We start from the raw sequence: 18891 nt of genomic DNA, 5'->3' as shown, positions 1-18891 counted from the left end.
GTGTATTGAAATACTGGTGCTAAGAGCGCATCACACATCGTTGTATTATAACATAATAAACGTTTCTCGAAAGGAATAGTGTCTTTTCCTTTCCGGTCGCGTTTGCGAGTGAGAGCGTGATTGTGCTGGAAGAGTGCAACAATCAATCATATTATTGTAGCTCTTTATTTATGCTTTACAAAATTCTATTTATTTTATGTTTTTATTAAAACATCTTATTTATCATTACTAGACACCACAGAGGCACGCTTTGGGCGCGTTGTTTAACTTTTTATTTTTTATTTTTTAAAACTAAACTATAACGATAATTGTATAGATAACCATCTGTACAAATTTGACAGCTGTCAAAATTCAATCGGAATGACAGTTATATTCGCAACACAAAGTAAGCACAGCGAGAGAACCAATCAGCATCGCGGAACAATACAATGATGACATCTCTTTTTTACAAAGTAGAAAAAAAGAAATCTCTTTGTACTGTGAAACCATTATGACCAGAGACACTAAAAACACAATATCTTATTAATATGCAAGAAAGTTAAGATTCGGTTTTTTTTTATTATTTAATTTTTGATTAGTATTTTTTGTCTCTCTTTAGTTAGTTGAAGCTTTATGGCAGGTAAAAGTCAATATAACGCCCGTTGTAGTAAATATACACAGTTTCATTATTTAATGAATAATAGCTGTATGTGTAATTTTTTTATAAGTATGTGTAATCTTTTTATTTTATACTACTGTGATCAAAAAATAAGATAAATTTTTCATTTGAACTTCGCGGCTACTATAAAATCATGAAATTATTTTTTTGTTGGTTGGTAGTACTGTCTTTGACATCCATGCAGAGTTTCATGTCAATATAGTATTCAATTGCTGCAGAGCTACATGTTTTTGTAAACATACAAAAGTGAGTTTTTCGATTTTTACTATGTCTGATTTTGTTGAGCAAAGAATTTGCATTAAATTTTGTTTGCGGAATAAATTAATATTCTGCCGCGGAAACGTTGAGGATGTTGCAGAAGGCCTTTGGTTATAAGGCTATGTCACAAAAAAATGTTTACAAAGATTTGAAAAAAGGCCGAGAACGAGTTCAAGATGAACTCAAAATTAAGCTAAAAAATCAAGGTCATGTTGACAGTTTTCTTCGATTATCACGGTGTTGTGCATTATGAATTTCTTCCGCCAGGCCAAACTGTTAACAAGGAATATTATTTGAGTGTTATGTGTCGTTTGCGTGAAGCTATTCACCTCAAGAGGCCACAATTATGGCAGACAAGAGGGCAGACAATTCTTGGTTTTTGCACCACAACAATGCACCGTCTTACACTGCATTGGTTCTTCGAGAACGTTTCGCCAAAAACTCGACCCATATCGTTCTACAATCATCGTATTTGCCTGATTTAGAACCGTACGACTTCTGGCTGTTCAACAAACTTAAAAGACCGCTCCGGGGACATCGTTTCAATTGAGGAGATAAAAGCCGAATCGAAGAAAGTATTGAAGGTCATCCCGGAAAAAGACTTCTCTGACTGTTTCGAGGATTGGAAAAAACGTTGGCATAAGTGCATTGTGTTGGACGGGGAGTACTTTGAAGGCAATGAAATTGATTTAGAAGAATAAATAAAGATTTTTTTATTTTATAAACAAATTCACACCTTATTTTTTTATCACAGTAATATATTAATAAATGGTTAATTAAACATGTTGATTTTGATATTTTGCATTTTTTCAAAAATACACTGGCGCAAAAAAAAACGAGATAAAAATTTTGACCAAATTTTTAGGCAATCTTCAAAGTGATGCAACTTTGCAAAAAATCATTCAAATATTTTTTTTTAATTAAAGGGCAAAGACTCCACTTTGAGAATTCCTAGGCGAAAATTTAATTTGTTAAGTGTGAACCTTTTGTATCGCATAAAAACCAGACATGTTTTGTTTAATTGAAAAAAGTAAAAGTTTGTTCATCATTTTTTACAAGTTTCTCGTTAAAATCTTGTTAATATATTAATCCAGATTCTTAAAGTTATTTAAAGTTATTCTTAAAGTTATTCTTAAGTTTATTCTTTTCTAAGCAATTTTTAAAAAAACATGTCGATACGAGGTTTTTTGTTGATTGGATACAAGTTTGAAATTTGCACTGCATTTTAAGGTATTTTAGCGAATAAATACGATATTTTTTGAATATCATAAATTTTGAGTATCAATATGATATTGCACATTGATTTTATTCGTGTTTAACTCAATCATACCGCCGTCATCAAAGTGACCCGATGTGCACTATGTGGAGATTGACGGTCGGATTTTGCACATGTGGCCCTGAAAAGGGCCAATTTTTAAAATAAAATTTGAATTTTTATGATGTGTATGTGTACGTGTAAATTTATCTGTAGATTTATAAGTATAAATGAATGTGTATGTTTGTGTACATACATGTCTATGTGCATGTGTGTTTAATAGTGGGTGTTCCCTCCTCGTCGTCTGTTATGTGTAATGACTGTTGCAAACGTTCTTCCATATTGATGCATGCTTGGATTTTATGTTGCGATATTTCAAATTCGCACCAGCAGTTTAGACAGGTTATGGAGATAATCACGTGGTGCACATTGGGTTATTCTGATGACGGCGGTATGATTGAGTTAAACACAAATAAAATCAATGTGCAATATCATATTGGTACTCAAAATTCATAATATTAAAAAAATACCGTATTTATTCGCTAAAATACCCTAAATGCAGTACAAATTTCAAACTCGTGTGCAATCAACAAAAAACATTGTATCAACATGTTTTTTTTTTAATTGCTTAGAAAAGAATAAACTTTAAGAATCTGGATTAATATTAGCAAGATTTTAACGAGAAACTTGTAAAAAATGATAACAAACTTTTACTTTTTTCAATAAAAAAAACTATGTTCGGTTTTCATGCAATACAAAAGGTTCACACTTAACACATCAAACTTTTGGAAACTAAGAATTCTCAAAGTAAAGTCATTGCCTTTTAATTAAAAAAAAGTACATTATTATTTGGATGATTTTTTGCAAAGTTGTATCACTTTGAAGATTGCGTAAAAATTCGGTCAAAATTTTTGTTTCGTTTTTTTTTGCGCCAGTGTGTTAATGAAAAAGAGAAAATTACATATATCCACATTAGGTATATAATCAACATGGCCCAAGTGCAATCTTTTTTTAAATATTTACTATATTTATATAAATAATTAAAAATATTTTATATATTTTTTTTAGTTTCAGAAATGTTTCCTATTTTAAATTTGATCCTTATTTTTCAATTTCGTATTCATCAAAAAATTACAAAAATCTTCAAAGCTTAGGGGGGGGGGCATATTGGGTACAGGTATCTTAAATACAATTGTTTCCTAACTCTACGAGTGTTTCATAAATCGGAAGTATTAAAAGTTTACATAATAAAATGAGATAACTTACTAGAAAAAGTTGAAATATTCTGTGTGTGTGTGTGTGTGTGTGTGTGTGTGTGTTCTTGCACGCGTGCGTGAGTATGCTTGTATGACATATGTGCAAGGTGTTACAGACCTTATTTTTTTAATTTTTAATTAACAAATATTTAACTGTGTAATTAATTTAAGTATTGTACATACAATTGCACTTTTTATCTGCGAATTCCATTGCAAATTGTAATTACATAAAATTTTTTAAAGACCAAATTAATCATGTACTTAGAATGAATCATGAATTGGATAGCCTTATACATGTGTTATAATATATAACTTAGTCTCGTGTTTGAGTTGTATAATATAAATATAAATAAATGAATAAAAGTTGGTATTTTAAAAATTAAAGAATTATTACTTTCAAAAAACCTTTAGGAACATGATCCAATACGCAGAAGTTGCCGGACGTTGAGTGAATTGAATCAGTTAGTCGGACGACATTCTATGATCCATCCTTTGTGCATGCAAATATTGCCTTTCTTTCGTCAAGGCAGCTGCATTAGAATCAATCGTTTCATAGCTTTAACAAGTCATCTCTTTTTGAGCGCTTTGTCTGTCAATTATCTTTATCAAGACTAAGTGTCTAGTGTCGCCCACAGACCGAACTTGTTAGTGATATATCAATATTATTTTAACCTGTTAGGTCAAGAGTCATTATATTATTGAATCCTCATATTATTTTAATTTCTCCACTTTTTCTCTCTTTAGTTTATTTCCTTATATTTTCCGCGTAATAAAATTTTATTCAAATTTAGTAAATGTCTCTTTCTTTCTCTCTCTTCTTTTTTCTTATTTTCTTTTCCTTTTCTTTATTCTTCTTCAAATTACTAACGATGGTTTAAAATAAATTATATAAATAATATGTTTTATTATAAGTATTTATATGTATTGATTTGTTAAGTTGGATGTTTAATTGACAATCCTTAATTCAAATTTTATAAAACATAAAATAATAATTCCATATTTAATATGGAACTTGTTTAAATACTTTATCTGATTATTGTAAATTAAGAATTGTTATTGTATAAGTAATTTAAAACGTTTCAAATAATTATTTAAAAGCAAAATTAATAAATTTAAAAATTTTAACACTAATTGTAAATTTAAAAAGAATTTATTTAATTATTAGATCATTAATTTTTTAATAAAAAAGGAACGCACAAATTTTCTAATGTTTACAAAAATCTACATCTTTTGTATTTAACGACTCGTAACATAACAGATCATTTGTGCATTGTTATTATTTTTATAAGCCATCTGTTTCTAAAGATTAGAAAGTAGAAAAAATCTAAGAGTTTAAGAATTTTCGAACGTATTGTGTAGAGAAAATCTGCATGTTAAAAAATATCGAGTAGATCAGGGTTAGTCGGACAACTATGACATCTACTAAATTTTGATAATTATTTTTTGTTACCATACGTTGAAAGTGATCTCTTATGTGTCACTTTTTCATGCGCAATGTCGCCGATTTTAACACTTTAACATTATTACATAGTTTTTATTCTCTAATAGATGACGTAAATTGTGTTAAAAAATTTTTCAGAATAAAAGTTTTCCTTTTTCTTCATGTTTGATCATTTTTCATACTTTCGCCTTTTTGTTACTATACTAACATGCACATCATCTTGCGACACGCATACGGTAACTCTCGCAGAATTATCGACGCTTCGTCGCTTTCGCAAGCCTTGGCTGTTAATTCGTCCTTTTTAGAATAATCTCAAGGGCACTCAAGGATCACACTTTGACGCATTGGTAACAAAAAATATGATGTGTCAATACGTGCGGATCGGCTTTTTCTCGTGCTGAAAAGGCCAATCTCCCGCACTTATTACACAATGGCCTATACCATCTCAAATAAACAGTTATTGTTTATTTTTAGGATACTTTTCAAAATTTCTGAAAATTGCTTATCTGTATTACATTTTGAGTCTATTATTATATCTTATTAAATCATTATATATCTTTATTAGATATATATTTTTTTATAAAAGAGGAAAGTATTTGGATCAAGAAATATCTTTTAAAGTATAATAAATTAATGGAATTAAACCGATATGTGAATAAATTAAGTAGAAGAAATACACTGAGAAACAATTCTTTCAGTACAAGTAAATGGATTTTCTTGAAACAGATTTTCTGATACCAGTAAATATTTCTTTCACAGCAATAAATAATGTATGCTCGTAAATAAATATTTTATTCTATTAAGTAAATCATTTTGTATATCACGATTTCGTTCCTTTAAGTAATTATTTAATGACATGAATAGTATCTTTACTAAACTGAAATAAATTATTTCTTTGGATTAAAAAAATCGAGTTTTTTAAATGAGTAAAACCACGTAAATACAAATATTTTATTGGGCGAAAAAAACTATTTATTTGTAATAAGAAATCTAATATTCTTGAATAAATAAAAATATTATCAAATAAATATTTTGTTGAAGAAAGAAACATTGTATTTGCAATCAGAAATTTAATACATTTGAATAAATAAAGTACTTTTGAATAAATGTTTTGTTGAACAAAAATAATAATTTATTTGTAATAAGAAACTCAATATTTTTAAATAAATAAAAATGCTTTCAAACAAACGCACGATCCAAGTGCGCAAACGACTAGTGACGGGGAGAGACTGGGAGAGACGGGGAGAGACGGGGAGAGACGGGAAGAGACCGGGAGAGACGGGGAGAGACCGGGAGAGACCAGGAGAGACGGGGAGAGACCAGGAGAGACGGGGAGAGACGGCGAGAGACCGGGAGAGACGGGGAGAGACCAGGAGATACGGGGAGAGACCGGGAGTAACGGGGAAAGACGGGGAGAGACCGGGAGAGACGGGTAGAAACCGGGAGAGACGGGGTGAGACCGGGAGAGACCGAGAGAGACGGGAAGAGACCAGGAGAGACGGGGAGAGACGGGAGAAGCGAAGAATGTTTCTATTGTGTTTAAATTTCAAATCCTGCCATTGATGACACTGAGAGAAGAGTTTAGTAGATGGTACTAACAAAGAAATATTATTATCGGCACATTGCCTGCGAATATGCTGAAACGTGCTTCCACTTCCGATCATAGGGGAAAAATTAAAGAGGAGTATTGGTTGATAGATTAATTAGATTACAATACTCTATACTTTTAGATGTTTTTCGTCCCATTGGGCTGTGACACCTACTTACGCCACGCGTTGTTGCAAGCTCAAATACTTATTTATCAACTTTATAGACGAGAAGAATTTTAAAATAGAATTACTCAAATTTTAAAATGCTAAAAAATTAAAGTTTTTGTATTTGACGTCACATATTAAAGCAGATAATTTGACTTTGATTATTTTTCCGGCATGAATATAGCCATTATTAATTAAATGAATTAAATCATTGACAACAGGTTGCAAAAAAACATTAGGATCAGCAGGTTTTTCATACCCAAAATAAGCACCAACAAGATATACTGCCAAATTGACTGTATTAGAACATAAAATTGGCCACAACGATGCTTGCGATGATTTCGCTAAAAGTAGGTGTCACAGCCCAATGGAACGAAAAACATCTAAAAGTATAGAGTATTGTCTTTAAAATGCTTTTTTACGGAGCTTGATACGATAATTTTTCGCTGAGTTATGCAAGTTTAAAGAGAAAAGCTGTTTTTTAATTCAAATTTTAATTACTCAGTGAAAAATGATCGCAACAAACTCTGTAGAAAAGCATTTTGAAGCTAATGCTCTATATTTTCATTTGCATTTCGTTCCATTAAGCTGTGACACCTGATTCACGCCATGCACCGCCGCAAACTCAGATTTTTATTTATCAATTTTGCATCCTCTAACTTTGTCACCCGCCATTTTGAAAAAAATAACCACGCATAATTGCTATTAAAATATTCTTAAAGTGGACACTTCAAGCTTTATTTTCCTTTTTGAGAAAAATTTTTATCTTTATTATTTACCAAGTTATGATCATTTTTTTCGTAAAATTTTCCGAAATTTTAACTGTACCGCTTTTTTTGCTGCTAAGTGTATTTTGCAAAAGTGAGGTAATTTTAATCGTACAGAGCGTAAACATTGAAACATTTAAAACATACATATTGAAAAATAAGCATTTAATAAAAAAACATTGAAAAATAAACATTTAATTGTAATGTTTAATCTGTGCACCCGCTATCTGTGCACGCTGTCGTGCTCTCACAATTACTATTTTCTTGCTTCGCTGTTATTGTCATTCTCAGTACTGGCGTACTCTACACTGTTGTACTCGCTGCTCTCTCGTTGCACTCGCTGGCCATATTAGCCGCCGAGCATACATTTAATAATGTGCATTATAATTACAAAAATAATGGGCAAGCATAATAAATTTATTATAAAAATATAGCTAAGGTTCAGATTTTGAAATGTGTAATGAGAAAAGCCAAAATTATTTTGTTTTTATTAAAAAATCTTACTTAGTTGGAAGTGTGATGTCTGACTTTGATGTGTATATTTTGACAGTTATGGAGAACAATGAAGCACCAAACCACAAATAACAACAAAATAGAGAGATTCTTGTTACCAAACTTCAAGAATAGCTACAATAATTGGTTTTTATACATTATTGACGTTTATCAATGTTTAGAATATTTAATACGGGCATTGTGGCCATATTACCCGCCTGGCCATAATGCTCGCCTTTACCCTATCTCTCTTTAATAGATACATTCATTAATATACCTGTGACATAATATTTCCGTACTGAGAACATCAAATACAGAAATGCATTGCGGTATCTATGTTGTTTATGAATAAATGGATTTGTTTATTGATTTACTTCTGATACCTGGAAATTTTCGCAGTTTCACATTGTAAGAAAGGCTATATGATGATGGAATAGAATAATAGGAAGGTCGCTTTATAGTGATACGCGGGTCGTGTTGAAAAATCAATTTTCCATGCGAGATGGGAGGTAAAGGAAATAATATTGGATAGTGATCTCCTGGAGTTTTAAAAAGAGTATGTCGAATTACAATAATGACATAATAAGTGCCTTTAACAATTCGTCACGTTCAAACTGTTACAGCTTTATTGGTGGTCGCCTCAAGAAACATGATGAAAATGTCAAATTTAGACATAAATATCTTTTTGAATTTAGAAATAATGTTTAAAGCTTTATATTTTTGTCATTTGACTAAATTTTGCTTATATTAAATAAAAATGTAAAATATTAAAAGATAGGATCGGTGTGCATTCAGCAACTCTCTTTCATATATATCTGATAAGAGAGATACATATACATGTGAAATACAGTATATATGAGATATCTAAGAGATTGCACAAAAAAAAAGATTAATTGCAGCAGCAAAAGTTTGTGATAGCTACATTTTAATTATATACAACTTTAGTTAAAATTTAGTTAACATAATACAAATTTTTACTGCTGTAACTCTTTTTGCTGTAACTTTTTTCGCGAGTTATTATAATTTTGAAGTAAACTTTAGATAATTTCAGGAATGTAGGAGAAAAATTATTTCATGATGTTATGTGTCATTATTTGTGCGGATTTAATTTGTCAATAATAATTAAAAAACATTTAAAACTATGTAAACAGTTAAATTATTCACATATGCCTATGATAGTTTCATATTCTGTTTTTAATTGTTTCCGGATTATACTTCTTTATTTTATATTAATCTTAGCTTCCAAAATAATTAGATATTGAATAAGGAGGAAATGAATTTATTTAGTCAACGTCAATATTGTTTATTTCCAATGTCAGTTAATATTGTACCAGAAATAAGGTACATCGCAGTAAAATCAAGATTTTTGTGTTTATATGAACTGTAAAGTATTGCATCGCATGAATATTTGTCGATTTTCGTACTGACCTCTGACTACTGGATCTAAATATCATTGCTTGTATTTTATTATAAACAAATCAATTTTTATTTTATTTTATATTGTAACAATTTTTTATGTAAGAAAAATGGCAACTGTTGGCAGTATAATAGATTAAATTTAACGCAACAAACTCCATATTATAAAACTCAATAAGTATCTTATTAGTCATAATTGATACAAAAAATTTTTTCTGGAAGAGTTGAAAAATCTTACAACATATGTAAACTTGATTGCAATAAAATTTCTCCAGCGCCTATCATATACTCCAGCACATATTGTAATTATATATAATATAGTAGCATAATACATAAAAATATTTCTTTTTTGCAACTTCAACTGCAAATTTCTCGAAATTGTGACATTATAGAGCAATTCATAAGGCAAATTCATATTTACACTTAGAAAAAAAGATTTACTATTTCTAAATATAATGTTATGATATAATAATTATGGTTAGAAACTCCATTTCTTAATAATAATTATTAATATAATATTAACAACAACTTAATTCTGTATTTATAGTTCTACAAACTATGCAAAAATTTTAATATAATTTATAATAATTTCAAATTTTTATGTAGTAAAAAAATATTAAGCTGTGGATGTAAAAAATAAAATAAGCATTTCCGTCACATACAGTCACAATTATTAGTATTTATATAGTAAATATAAATATTTCTGAAACATTTGTTCGTCATTTACGTAGTAATATGATTATTTGCATTATGGTATTTTAACTGTATAATCTTAGATGTTTCGTAATGTTATAATAATCTAAATTAACTCACAATTACTTTGCACTTAACAATTACATTTGTAATTTTCGTTAAATTATTATATGGTATTATAAGTGTGGAACTCTACAAAGAAGGACATGAAATGGAAGTAACTAAATCTACGAATCGCCATGGGGTGACGACATTTTCACGATAGGGGGTCGTACGCATAAAGATGTCATCCGCGATTCGAAGAATGCCTTTTACTTTTTGCCGATGTTCTCTCTTGACGAATCCTCTCTTGACGGCAACCTTCTTTTCGGTTTTTCCTTTTTCATGGTTCACGTTTGTCACGTGCCTTTTGCTCCCTTCGCATATATCTTCCCACGAATTCGTCCTCTTTACTTTATGGTCATATTGATTAGTATAATTCTAATTTAATACTACTTATGCACAGACATCTGATTAAAAAAAGGAAGATCTCCCCCCCCCTCTCTCTCTCTCTTTCTCTATATTAATAGTATTAATACTCTATTAATACTCTAGTATTGATACTCATATAGTATATGTACGAACCTTAGATATTGAATTATGCATTCCCTCTGCTACGCCATTCGGCCTATGCCTTGGCGAATAAAACTGTTATCAATTAATCAATCTCTCTCTTACAGTTTATAAATCTATATATATTTTTTTCAAAACAACAACTAAATATATTTTTCAATCTTTTTCATAATGTAAATTTGTTATTTGCAGTGTTCTAATAAAATATAATATATCAAAACATTATAAATAACAAGTCATGTTTTTTTTATACGACAATAACATTATAAATAAATTGATCCTTGATAAGAAATAATATTTTTAGTAATATTATCTGTCCAATAATCTAATTTCATTATGAAAAAATTCCACTGCAATTATATCTATATACCTTTTTACTCATACATACATATACACGCGCGCACGTGCACACATAATTTTTCACTATTATAAAAAATTATCTAAAAATTCTTAACATTTCAGTATCTGTGGAGAGATCAAAGAATCTCTTTTTCGAAATTTGTTGTACTTAACAAAATATACACTTATTATCATTTATTAAAGTGATGTTTAAGTAGTGGTTATATGTATTCACATAAATAAATAAATAAAATTATACACAAGTAAACAGTTTACTCGCGCATTTCTGTGATATACATCGAATGTTAAATAGATGTATTAGTGCATATTAGAGGACAATTATTATCTCATAGATTTAAATAAATTAAGTAACGTCAACAATGTATTTAAAATAATGTTTGGATATCAGATAAATTGTAGACTATATAGATTCACTTTATTAATCAAAGTTTAAGATTTTTTTAAATATCACCATTCTCGAAATAAGTTATATGTATATATTTTTCAACAAAATTATTTTTTAATTATTAATCATTCTACTTAATAAAAAATATACTTTAACAGTAATATTTATTATACAATACGACTAAATTTTAATAAAGAGAATAATTATAAATGACAAGAATATTGTTTGCATTAGTGAAAGTAGTGGAAAGCAGATATCTTGTAAAACAAAATTTTTCTTACAAAAATTGGTTATTTTTGAAAATTCAAAATTCTGTTAAAATTTAAAATTCGGTTAAAAATTCTAATAATAAATAGTCTGTTCTTTAATCTGATAATAAATAGTAAGCTATTATTCAGCTAAGTTTTATTCTCAGCTGTTTTGCAAATAGACACAAAGAGATCGACAAACCACAAGTTACAACAAACAATTTTCTATAGAATAAATATTTTTGAGTTAATCTTGTTAAGCATAACGAATTAAACAATGTTTATTTAAGCTTAGTCATCCGAACTTAGTCACAGTGTTCTTTCGGCAAGCTTGAATCTCTCTTTTATGTGACCGCTACAGACTACCTAAAAAGAAAATATTTCTTTATAGAAGACCGCTACAATTCTCCTGCGATTATAAGATTTCGTTTTAGAAAAATGACTTTTGTTTCTTGTTCGTTAATTACTTTGATTACTGTTGCAACAATAAATATATATTCTTATTAAAATCCTATTTTACAATAATTATAATAGTAGAGATGTAAAACAAAAACTTTACAAAACAAAAAAAGAGAGAGGAAAGGAAGAATATAATAATCAAAAGAATAGTAAAGATTAATTCGTTTGATATAATAACAATACATGTCTTATATACTTGTCATAATGTGTTGTCAGAATGATGTTTATTTCAAGCTAAATGGCAAGTTCGTTAGCGCGTCTTTCAGTTGACAAATGTTCAAGTCGAAGATGAAATCGATGACACCAGGTGCTCAAAGGTGTTAGGGAACAGGCGTTCTTGTCATTTTCTTATTTAACGACAATATGAAAATTAAAGCAAGTTAAGACAAGTTTCGCTGCGAAAGATAGAAATACAATTGCGGTGTACACATAAACGTCTCTCTCTCTCTCTCTCTCTCTCTCTCTCTCTCTCTCTCTCTCTCTCTCTCTCTCTCTCTCTCTCACACACACACACACACACACACACACACACACACACACACACACACACACACACACACACACACACACACACACACACACACACACACACACACACATACACACACTCACTCACTCACTCACTCACTTACTCACTCACTCACTCACTCACTCACTCACTCACTCACTCACTCACTCACTCACTCACTCACTCACTCACTCCTCACTCACTCACTCACTCCTCACTCACTCCTCACTCACTCACTCACCCTCCCTACGCTAGTCTTGCGCTACACTCTCGTAATGCAAGAACGTGCCAATCCCGTAGGAGGGCGTAGAGATGCGGGTATAACGCGTTGGATTTGTTTGCACACGCGGGGATGCACGTTTAGTTGCGGCTGCGCTCCCCACCACGTTGCGCGAGTGCTCGAGGTCCGCTTGCGCCTCGCTGCCACCTCCAAAATCCCAGCCTTCGCCGTGGCTCCGCAACGCTGACATTGTTTGCTGTCAAACATTGGATGCAAACACCCGTAGTGGGGTCGAACGGTACTGCTAGTGCGCTACCACCATGATTGGTCAGCGAGCCCCTCGAGGCACGTCGTGCCGTTACTGGTGGGCGTAGCCGAACAGCAAGTATAAATAGCACTCGTGGCGGGGAGAACGTCAGAAACGCGCGGCTTCTCGATGGGATCGTTTTAACGTTCACGTTGCTCGCAGCTGCGAACAGACAGCGAGAGCAGGGTGAAGGAGGGTGTGACAGAGAGAAAGAGAGAGAGAGAGAGAGAGAGAGAGAGAGAGAGAGTGAAAGGGGGGGGAGGCGAAAGAGAAGAAGGAAGAAGAAGAAGAAATAAACCAAGAAGAAGAGAGAAAAAGCGTGATTGTTCGGTGTGTTGTGTAGTAGAACATGTAGGCAGGAAATAATCGAAGAAGTAGAAATTGAGTGAACGTATGTGACGAGGTATGGTGTTAATCACGTGCTTAGGGACGAATCTGATCTGAAAGTGCGAACACAGTACGGTGTTACGACAAAAAGGGAACGTACAAAACGAAGTATGGTGAATATGGAGGGTTCGGGGGATCAGCATACCGTGACAGCTTCACCGCCGCCGCCACGGACTGCCCTCAAAAGCAGCTTCAGCATCCGTAGCATCTTGCCGGAAGCATGTGCGGGGACCCCCGCGCCGTCGATCAGCCAGTCTGACTCTTCCGACGTCGGTCACGCCGATGATAGCGACGATAGCAGTGATCTCGATGTAACCGGTGGTGGCGCGGAAACGCCGCCCTTGGATTGCTCGACGAGTGCGGCGTCCGTCAGCCCGACGAGCCAAAAAGATACGAAAGACCAGTCGGAGGACAAGAAGAAGGCGGAAAAGCCCCCGTACAGCTACAACGCGTTAATCATGATGGCCATTCGGCAAAGCCCCGAAAAGCGGCTCACCTTAAACGGCATTTATGAATACATAATGCGCCACTTTCCGTACTACGAAAATAATAAACAGGGTTGGCAAAATTCCATTCGGCACAATCTATCTCTGAACAAGTGCTTCGTTAAGGTGCCTCGTCACTATGACGATCCGGGAAAGGGCAATTATTGGATGCTAGACCCAAGCTCCGAGGACGTATTCATCGGTGGTGCCACGGGGAAACTCCGGCGCAGAACCACAGCAGCTTCGAGGTCCCGACTGGCGGCCTTCAAAAGAAGCGTGGTGCTCGGCGGGCTTTATCCGACGCCTTACGCGCCACCAGGTTGGCCGACGTCACTCTACGCTCTGCCATCATCGCTCTGTCTTCATCGCGCGGTTGCGTATCCTCCGGTGACTGGCGGCTCTTACACCACCCCCGCCGGATATCCCGCCAGTTTGTTGCCCGGGGCGGCGACCACTGGTTCATCGGTTACGAGCTTGCCTTGCAAACCGCAGCCTCTCCCAGCGACGGCGGCACCGACGGCGACGGCGGCCGCGAATCCGGCAACCCACGGAGCCTTCTCCGTCGAAAGGCTACTTCAAGCGCCGACTGGCTATCCCGGCGGTATCAGCATTCCGACCTCCGGAATCTCGCCGACGGGAAATCCTTACCAGGACTTTTATAGCACCCTAAGATCTATAACGATACCACCGATTCCGGCGTCGATATTCCATCAGCAATCCACTAGATATCATCTCGGCCAAACGTCTCAAGTTCTAAGTCAACCTCCCTCAAGTACGACTTCGCCTGGAAGCAGTCCAGAGCCGATGGATCCGCATTCACCGCCGGTTACCGTCTGCAATCCTGCAATCCAGCCATCGAGGCCACTTCCTCACAGTCCGCCGCAACTACTTCTAAAACCCATCACGGTTCTCACCGGCCGACAAAGCTGAATCGCCATTTAATCGCAATCCTCGAATACGGCCATCTTCAGCAAGTGCGGCACGATCTCACTTCGCATGGAAAATTTCACTCATTTTGTTAGATTTCTATAAAGATGAGTGTAGCCGATACTTGGTAAATTTAGCTGGACTAAATTTTCCCTCCAAATTTATAAATTCATTTTTCTGTATTATTGGCAACGCGATTTTAGCAGCGAAATGGAAAATATATTTTTCCCGAGAAGAATTTTAAAAATGAATTCATACATTAAGTAGCATAGTATTTAAAATATGAAACTCTTCGCGATTTTAGCATTTTTGATGCGAATATCAAAGCGATTGTATTCAATTTGTATAATTGTATTTTGACTTATACTTAAATTCGTTTTCATTTGTACATACTTTCATGTTCGACACATTGCTCTCTTTCTTCACATGTAAATATTACGTCAAACGACAACGTTCGTTTATGAAACGATATTGTCGCTGGAGATTTACCAAAATGTAAATCTTGAGATTGAATCTCAATGATTTTCGAGTTATAAGTGAAATAGTATAACGATAAATATAATTATGTAGATAGAATTTTAACTTGTGATCTCTTTTTGATGGTCCTAACATGTACAATGATCAATCGATAATTATGTATAGTCGGACTTATAAATAGCTATTCTCGCAGTTTGTTATTGCAACGTGTACATAAAAATTATTGTTGCTAAAGATATTACAAATATTATATATGTATATAGAATTGAAGATAAGGATAAACGTCTGTGAGAAACATATATATGTCAGCAAAATAAATGTCCGAGACTTTTTTAAAAATTCCATGTCGCTATATTAATATTTACCTTACGACGACGCACCGAAAAAATATTGAAAAATGCAACATTTATTATACAATTTATACAAAATGGAAATAGCTTATTCGAAAAATCTCTCAACGCATTAATATTGTACAGTGTATTGTAATATATTTATTTATTACTTCATATTTTTTATTTTTTTCTACTTTTTATTGTGACTGGGTCTAAGTACTAATATATCATACGCGTACCTTTTTTTGTTAATAAAAATTATTTGAACAAAAAAATTTTAAGCAACAATCATTTTAGCCATGTTTGTGCTCTTATTAATTTATATTAGAAATTACTATATAACCCTATATAATATTAACGTTTGAATGATTCGAATAAAACAGAGATTCAATTGAAACACGTTTTCCTCTAAAATCGAGAAATTTTGCGTGTCATGATCGTTCGTAAAAGTTAACAGGCAGAACCCGCCGAATGTCAAAACATAATATAGGACAAAGGTTTATAGTGAGATGAGAAACACACACAATGACACAGTATTTATGATTGGACGTACGAGGACACCGCTGCAAAATTGCTTTAGTGTTGCAGTATAACCATAAACTACGTCCCAGCGGTTTCCTTTCTTGGCTCTTGACTTTGCAACCACTTTTTCTGCAACCTTCCAACGAGAATAAAGGAGAAGAGGACCCTCAAATATAAACTCTACATTTTTTAGTATTTCTTTCCGAGATGCTAATAAAAAGTGAGGAAGACGAAAAGATAAACTATTCTATTATTCTTTAGTAAAACATTTTTCAAACAAATTGCAAGATTTTTTTATAAGTGTACAATATAAAAGATTTTACTGTATCGTCTAAAAATGTTGCACTTTTTAATAAAAAGTGCACGATAAAAACAATTACAGTATTATTAAAAGTTATTAAAAGAAAAAATTGATGATATAATATCTTTAAGAAACGATAAAACTCAGAATCCTTGAATTTTTTGAATATATTTATTGGGAGAAATAAAACAACACGTTACAATTACTTTAATTTGTGAATATTGTCTTAGTAATAAAAAAGAGCAAGCAAAGCGCGTAAAGCGTGCTATTTTTCGTAAGCACAGCGTATTCAAGTGTACCCTAATGACGATCCAGGAGCGTGTTGCCGGTCGGTACGAACAGGCGCGATATTGGTATGATATATTGAGACAATGAGGCGTAAATAAGATAATGGCGCGCGCTCGTGTATGTCTAACCGGAGTTTAAACTTCCGAAGGGCCGAAGAGAGAGAATGAGGGAGGAAAAGAAGACCGGTTAGGATCGACAGATGGGATTGTGACCCGCGCGGCCTGCCCACCGCCAGACGTGCTCGGCATTCTTATACGTATATACCTTTGAGCAGCTAATGCGACGGCTGTTTGGTTAACGCGCGCAATTCTTGTTAACCCTCGCATCCCTAGAATTTTTCCAAGAAAACAAATATCATCTCACCTCTCTTTAGATTGATCTTCATCTGGTAAATTTCAAATTTTTCATACGGTCTCAAATACTTGTATGCAAAATCATTGACAAAAGTTTCTTTTTTTATTTATAGATGAACGTAAAATAATTTTTATATTCTAATGTGACTGCTTACGTTCCATTTTGTAAACAGCGCATAAAATGAATGAACTTGTAGTAGTCGCCATTATCCAAATTATAAAGAATCAAGTTACATTATTGCAATTACAACTCATTGTAAAACAACGAACGACATGTCTGAAGTAAGGCGAAATCGCGTCGCATAGCGTCACGTAGTCCGAAGGGGACGGTAAACACTTGCGTGGTCAATTGCTACAAGTGGTAAGTTGTCTACGGCACGCATGTTGTTGCTTCTCTACGTGTCGCACGTCTAGGTGCTCGATATCGCTACAAAAGTGTTGCTTTCTACGATTATGCGCTTAACAAATGACAATGTTGATGTTACTTTTACCGAGTTTTTACACGTAGTGTATATCACGACGGATTACACATGAGTACTATACGCAATAATATTTATAATCTACTGTAAAAGTCAAAGTTATTCAATTGTATACTACACTTTATATTCTCTATTACAGAGCTTAATACTCGATACAACAGTAGAATAATAATCAATTTTGTATCAAGAAAAATTATACCTTAATAAATTCTTTAGATACAGTTAATAATAATGAGATAGTTGATATTGATTAGTATAATATGTCGTTGACTTATTAGTTGAATGTTTTCAATGTATAGTTTTCGGTGTCTTTATATGTATATCTATGACTACTTTCTTAACAAACAAATGACTAAATACAAATAAAAATTAATGCGCAAGCCGTTTTGAAAACGAACTGGCTATTTGTAAATTTCAGACAATACTTATTTAAAAACTTCGTTTATAAGTAGAATTAGGCATATTAATGTTGCTTCACCGAGGGAATTATATGTGCAAGGCGCACGTAAAGTTCGTAAGTGTTCCTGGCGTTTTAGTAAGTAGTCGGTAACTCGCTGAATTACTTTGCGCTATTACATTATTGTCGATGTCGTCAGCGTTATTCGCAAACGCCCGCAGTGGTCAACGTGAAGTCTTTGAAAGCACTCGTGGAACTATTTGTATTCAACTATTTAATATCTGACTCGTATATCGTTATAGTATTACGTCGTATACGGCTACTACGTTGCCCCGCCACGATATTATTAGCTTCTACTCTACTTGCATATCCTTGCACGCTGTTTTGCCGCTGTTTTATATACATTGACATAAACAAATATGATAATATATAATCTATTAATATATTTTATTAATATATCACGTTAAACAATAACAAATTAGATATTTAGAAACTTTTTGTTTCATATTTCAAAGAAATGCTTAAAACTTAATAAAAAACGACTTTTAAAATAAAAAAGTTTACAAAATTTATAAGCTTCAAGTTAAGCGAGCGTTTTATACATTCTTTTTGTAAAATAGAACAATGAAAATATTATTCATAATTAAATGAAAAAGAAAAGAAGAGAAAGAAGACTTGTCGCATGCATTTTGAACTTAGAAATTCGGACCATCTTATGGCCTATCGACGATTATTTTGACATCGCCATCTTGCTTATTTACAGAGGGGTTCCCTAACATCTCGATCTCGACAACCAGTAGCGACTCTCATTTCTCTCGCGCACACGCACGTAGCCATGAATAGATGGGGTGCGG

The 18891-nt window shown here is 33.2% G+C and overlaps 1 protein-coding gene across 1 annotated transcript; it reads left to right on the top strand.

Moving 5' to 3' along the window:
* Nucleotides 1-12935: 12935 nt before the first annotated feature.
* Nucleotides 12936-15972, top strand: LOC105828981 (fork head domain transcription factor slp2). Its single transcript, XM_012667588.3, has one exon. It carries the CDS (start codon nucleotides 13587-13589, stop codon nucleotides 14889-14891), a length of 1305 nt encoding a protein of 434 aa, XP_012523042.1. The 5' UTR covers nucleotides 12936-13586; the 3' UTR covers nucleotides 14892-15972.
* The last annotated feature ends 2919 nt before the right edge of the window (nucleotides 15973-18891 follow it).

The sequence above is a fragment of the Monomorium pharaonis genome, chromosome 3 (assembly GCF_013373865.1).
Source record: "Monomorium pharaonis isolate MP-MQ-018 chromosome 3, ASM1337386v2, whole genome shotgun sequence".
Classification (NCBI taxonomy): domain Eukaryota; kingdom Metazoa; phylum Arthropoda; class Insecta; order Hymenoptera; family Formicidae; genus Monomorium; species Monomorium pharaonis.
This window is presented reverse-complemented; position numbering and strand designations above follow the sequence as displayed.